Genomic DNA, 4,521 nt, shown 5'->3' with positions numbered 1-4,521 from the left:
ACGCCAAGAAGTTACCGGCACCCAACGGTACTATGACCGGACGTTCCAGTTATAAGCCCCGTTGGCTCAGCTGCCTAAATAACGTTTTGTGCGGTGTGTGGTGCAAATTTACAAATTTTACAAATTTTACAAATTTTACAAAATTTACAATTTTTACAAAATTTACAAATTTTACACCCTCCAGAGTATACCTTCGGGCCTGTTGAAAATTTGCGGACTGGGGGGCGATTATTGCCCCGAGCGTGATCCAATTGGTACTGATCTAATTGGTAGTATCGACATTTGAGATCTAAGTTGGGCGATTGCCCGGCAATTCAAATTTTCGAACCCCCCTTTGCATGGGCCGGGTCAGGCGGGTGAGCAGCTACCTAAATGACTCATGTGGGTGATTGGTTTAGAGGTTTGATGGGGTTGTTGGGCTCAAACCCTGTTAAAAACTTATTTTTTTGTAAATTTTTCGCTCACAAGTCGTGTGGGTTTTACCCAAATGGGACTAAATTTTGCCCCAAAACTATCATCAGAGCATGATCTGACAGATTCTGATCCAATCTGTCACATCGCAATTTCAGATCAGGGTCGAGTGATTGCCCAGCAATTCAAATTTTCAAACTGCCCTTTGCACAGATAATTGAGCATTTGCTCCTTCCACTGCCTAGCACCTGTGTTCGGGCAAATGGGCAGCTAACTAAGTGACTCATGTGGGTGATTGGTTAAGAGTTTGGCAGGGTTGCAGGCTCAAACCCTGTTAAAAACATATTTTTTGGTTGAATTTTTCGCTCATCAGTCCAGTGGACTTTAGCCAATAGGGGACAAAGTTTTGCCCCAAATTATCATTGGACAGTGATTCAATAGATTCCAATCCAATCATTCACATCAGAATTTCAGATCAGGGTTTGGCAATTGCCTGGCAAATCAAAATTTCAAACCACCCTTTTGCACAGATAGCTAACTAAATGAATCATGTGGGAGTAGGGTTTGATGGTCCGGTCTGGGTGTTGAGCTCAATAGAAACCTCTCCGTTGAGTTGGATTTGATATTCTTAGAATTTTATAAAAAATATTAAGTAATACTTAGTTTTAAGGGCTCAAATCAAATAAGAAACACTTTTTTCTGCACCGCACGGAACAACCATCTCTAGTTTAACCCCACAACACCAAGCAGCATCCATCTAGCGGGGCCCAATCAGCCCACCAATCTGTTTCGCAAACCGGTCCACCCTCAAATGCTGGTTACAGTCTGGTTTGACCCTTGGACCTAAACCTGTTTGACAAACCAGTCCACCCTCAAACGTAGGACCTACGGTCAAACCAGTCCTTAGTCTTAAATCTCCAACCCTATATAGGAGATTCGGTTTTTGGGGCTCAAATCAAATAAAAGACACTTTTTTAGCTAGTTCAACCCCCCCCCCACAAATCAGCCCACCAATCTGAACTCTGGAACCTTCCAACAGCCTCCAGATGGCAAGACGACAGGCTGCCACGTGGCACAAGCCCAAAGGAGAGTCTCTCTCCAGGGAGGGAGGAGAGTACAAAACAGCAGCCACCGACCAAGAAAAAATAATAATAATAATAAGCGACGAAAGGAGGAGAGCGAAGAAGAGCAGCGATGCGGCGGTGGGCCGAGGGAATGCAAGAGCCGCCGGCGCCGTCGGAGAGAGAAGACGGCAGCTTCGACTCGAACATGGTGATCGTGCTGGGCGCGCTGCTCTGCGCGCTGGTCAGCGCGTTCGCGCTCAACTCCGCGCTGCGCTGCGCGCTGCGCGGCGGGCGGGGATGGGCGGCGGCGGCGGCGGCGCCGCCCGGGCTGGTGAAGCAGACGCTGAGGCGGATCCCGGTCGGGGTCTACGGGCCGGGGGGGCTCGGGACGGGCGCGACGGACTGCGCCATTTGCCTGGGCGAGTTCGCGGACGGCGACCGAGTCCGGGTCCTGCCGCGGTGCAACCACGGGTTCCACGCGCGGTGCGTCGATACGTGGCTGGCCGCGCGGCCGTCTTGCCCGTCGTGCCGGCGCTCGCTCTTCGCCCCGGCCGGGGAGTGAGCCGGAGGACCGGCGCTGCTTGTTGGCTGTTGACGGGGACGTATCAGGTGGGTCCTTGCTGCATGGTTGGTGCCAGCCTTGGCCTTGCTCTTGTGCGCTGGGCGTGTGTGATTGGCTTCTCCTGAGATTTTTTTTCAGCCCGAGGGAAGAACACCTCAAAAGGGTCACCGGTACTGGTATTTTTTTTTGTATTATAATCGTGGGGGAAAGTGACAGAGACTGAGCTCTGAGTGTGGGAATTATTTTTTTGTACAGAAAGTAAAATGTGCTTTTGTCTTTCCACCAAATGTCTGATTAATCTATGTTTGATCTGTCCAACATCTGGGCTGAGAGGTTGTTGTCTAACAAAGACTGAGCTCTGAGTGGGGGAATTATTTTTTTGTACAGAAAGGGAGATGTGATTTTGTCTTTCCACCAAATTTTCTGTGATTCATTTATCTGCCATCATAGTTTATGTTTTTTTTATCTGTTCAACATCTGGGCTGAGAGGTTGTTGTGAATGAATGTCAGGGGGAGCATTGATATCACTTTTGTAACCTAGTAGAAATTGAACATATAAATCATGGGAAAATTAAATGAGTTATCGAGTGATAGTGTTGTTTTGAGTTGACTGCTCTAGGAAGAAATGAACTTCACATGTTGGAACCACTTGTCCTTGATGAATCCTGAAATACAGGAACAATGGTATTTTAAATTCCTGAGTGTTTTTGTTTCTCTATGTGGAAAATGAATAAAATGAATAAAAACAGGAAATACATCGCCAACAAAGATGACAGGAAGTACATCGTATCATATCGCAGCAAATTCTCATTCCTTGGAAATAATGAAATGTGTGCAAAATGAAAAAAATATATGTTAAATTCTAAAATCCTAGACCAGAAACAAAAATTCCCCTAACTTAAATCTAGAGTAGTCACAGTGTCCATAAATCCTCTCATACTATGTATTAGACATGGATTGAGATACACATAACCCTATGGACCGTCGGAGCATTGTCTAAGTGTGCGTGACTTTTTTCAAGCATTATGAATGTGTAGTCCATTATCATAAATATTTTGATAATTTTAATAAATTATCACCGGTAATGACTCAAATTTAAAAGAAGATGTATTCTGTCTGTTGCATTCAACTGCTAGACAACTAAATGTGATGTCACCTTATTATTGTTTCTAACTGTCTTTAAGTATCCAAGACAAAATCATGCAATTTAAATATTTCTTTACATTTCTCTCATTTAATAGAACTAAAACATAATATAAGAAATTTCACATAATTTCAACCCAAGCTTCTTCTTAATAAAAAACTTAAAGAATGTTTATTCCTAATCCCTTCATTTTCCACATGAAGGCTTCCTCATGCTACACTCAACCTACAAAGAATCAATTCAAGAAAATAACCACTCCAAACTTTTGTGATTCAAACTATTTTTTCCAGATTTTCTCTCCAAAAATTAGATTTAAAATATATATATTTGGATCTGAACTTTGTTGAAACAAGAGAAGAAACAAGATAATTAAGCCAACTCAAAACAGAGCTTACCGTAGATCATTCTAAAAGTCAGTGCATCCGAGATGACGAGATGTCTGGATATAATCCAAATTCAAAGATGTAGGGGTCACACACTTTCCTTCTTCTAAAAGATTTTGGAAACTAACTTTGTTTAGTGTTATGTTTAGCTAGAAGCAGAGCCATTGATTGATTATGTTCTCTATATCACTAGTATTTTTTTTATTTGGGATGACTAAAACAGTAAATTTTTACAGATTGAAAAAACTAGGGACTGTAACTAATTTGTATAATTATGTCTAATCTCTTTAAGTTGATTGGATAACATGTCTGGCCTTTAAATTTACCATACTAAAATCCCCTAATTACACATTAGACTTACTAACCTCTGAAATGTATTATGTAGTTTAATTAACGTATCAGATATTTATATCTAAATAGTTTTTAACAATTCATCACTCCAACAAAGAAAGAGACACAATTTATCAAGCCATCTGATGCACATCCATCTAGCGCCATGATAAATTTACATAACATCATGGCCATGTGTAATTCAAATTCAACTTACTTAGGGACAACTATAACGCATACACTATTTTTAATTTATTTTCATTTTTCTCCTTCAATTATATTCATTACATTCATAATAAAAAAATTATAACCTCTCAAAATCCATGCTTTGTTTCCACAATAAAACTCGATAGATTTATCTTATTTTTTTGATGATTTATTTTTTATAATTTTATTTAATTCATTCACTTTAAAATTTATTTTCATGGCACCATAAGTAAGAAAATTAATTTCAATAATAGATATTTTTCTATATTTGGAGCATTATTTCTTAAATAATTATTATATTTTTTATTTTAATTGTGTATAGTTTCTGAAATTTAGTTATAAAGTAAAAGAATGAAGTATTTTTAGTATAAAATGAATCATAATTTTTTTCCCTTGAAAAGTGATTCCTTAGAGAATAGA

General features: G+C 40.1%; 1 protein-coding gene across 1 annotated transcript; it reads left to right on the top strand.

Moving 5' to 3' along the window:
• The first annotated feature begins 1,385 nt into the window (after nucleotides 1–1,385).
• On the top strand, nucleotides 1,386–2,359 carry LOC144707360 (RING-H2 finger protein ATL74-like). The gene has a single exon (XM_078580470.1). The coding sequence runs from the start codon at nucleotides 1,606–1,608 to the stop codon at nucleotides 2,035–2,037; it is 432 nt and encodes a 143-aa protein (XP_078436596.1). The 5' UTR covers nucleotides 1,386–1,605; the 3' UTR covers nucleotides 2,038–2,359.
• The last annotated feature ends 2,162 nt before the right edge of the window (nucleotides 2,360–4,521 follow it).

The sequence above is a fragment of the Wolffia australiana genome, chromosome 1, assembly GCF_029677425.1.
Source record: "Wolffia australiana isolate 7733 chromosome 1, ASM2967742v1".
NCBI lineage: Eukaryota > Viridiplantae > Streptophyta > Magnoliopsida > Alismatales > Araceae > Wolffia > Wolffia australiana.
Note: the sequence above shows the minus strand (reverse complement) of the source record. Positions and strands in the feature narration are given on the sequence as shown.

What these genes read in the sequence shown, in the direction of transcription:
- LOC144707360 (XM_078580470.1), top strand. Translation starts at nt 1,606, where the DNA reads ATGCGGCGGTGGGCCGAGGGAATGCAAGAGCCGCCGGCGCCGTCGGAG.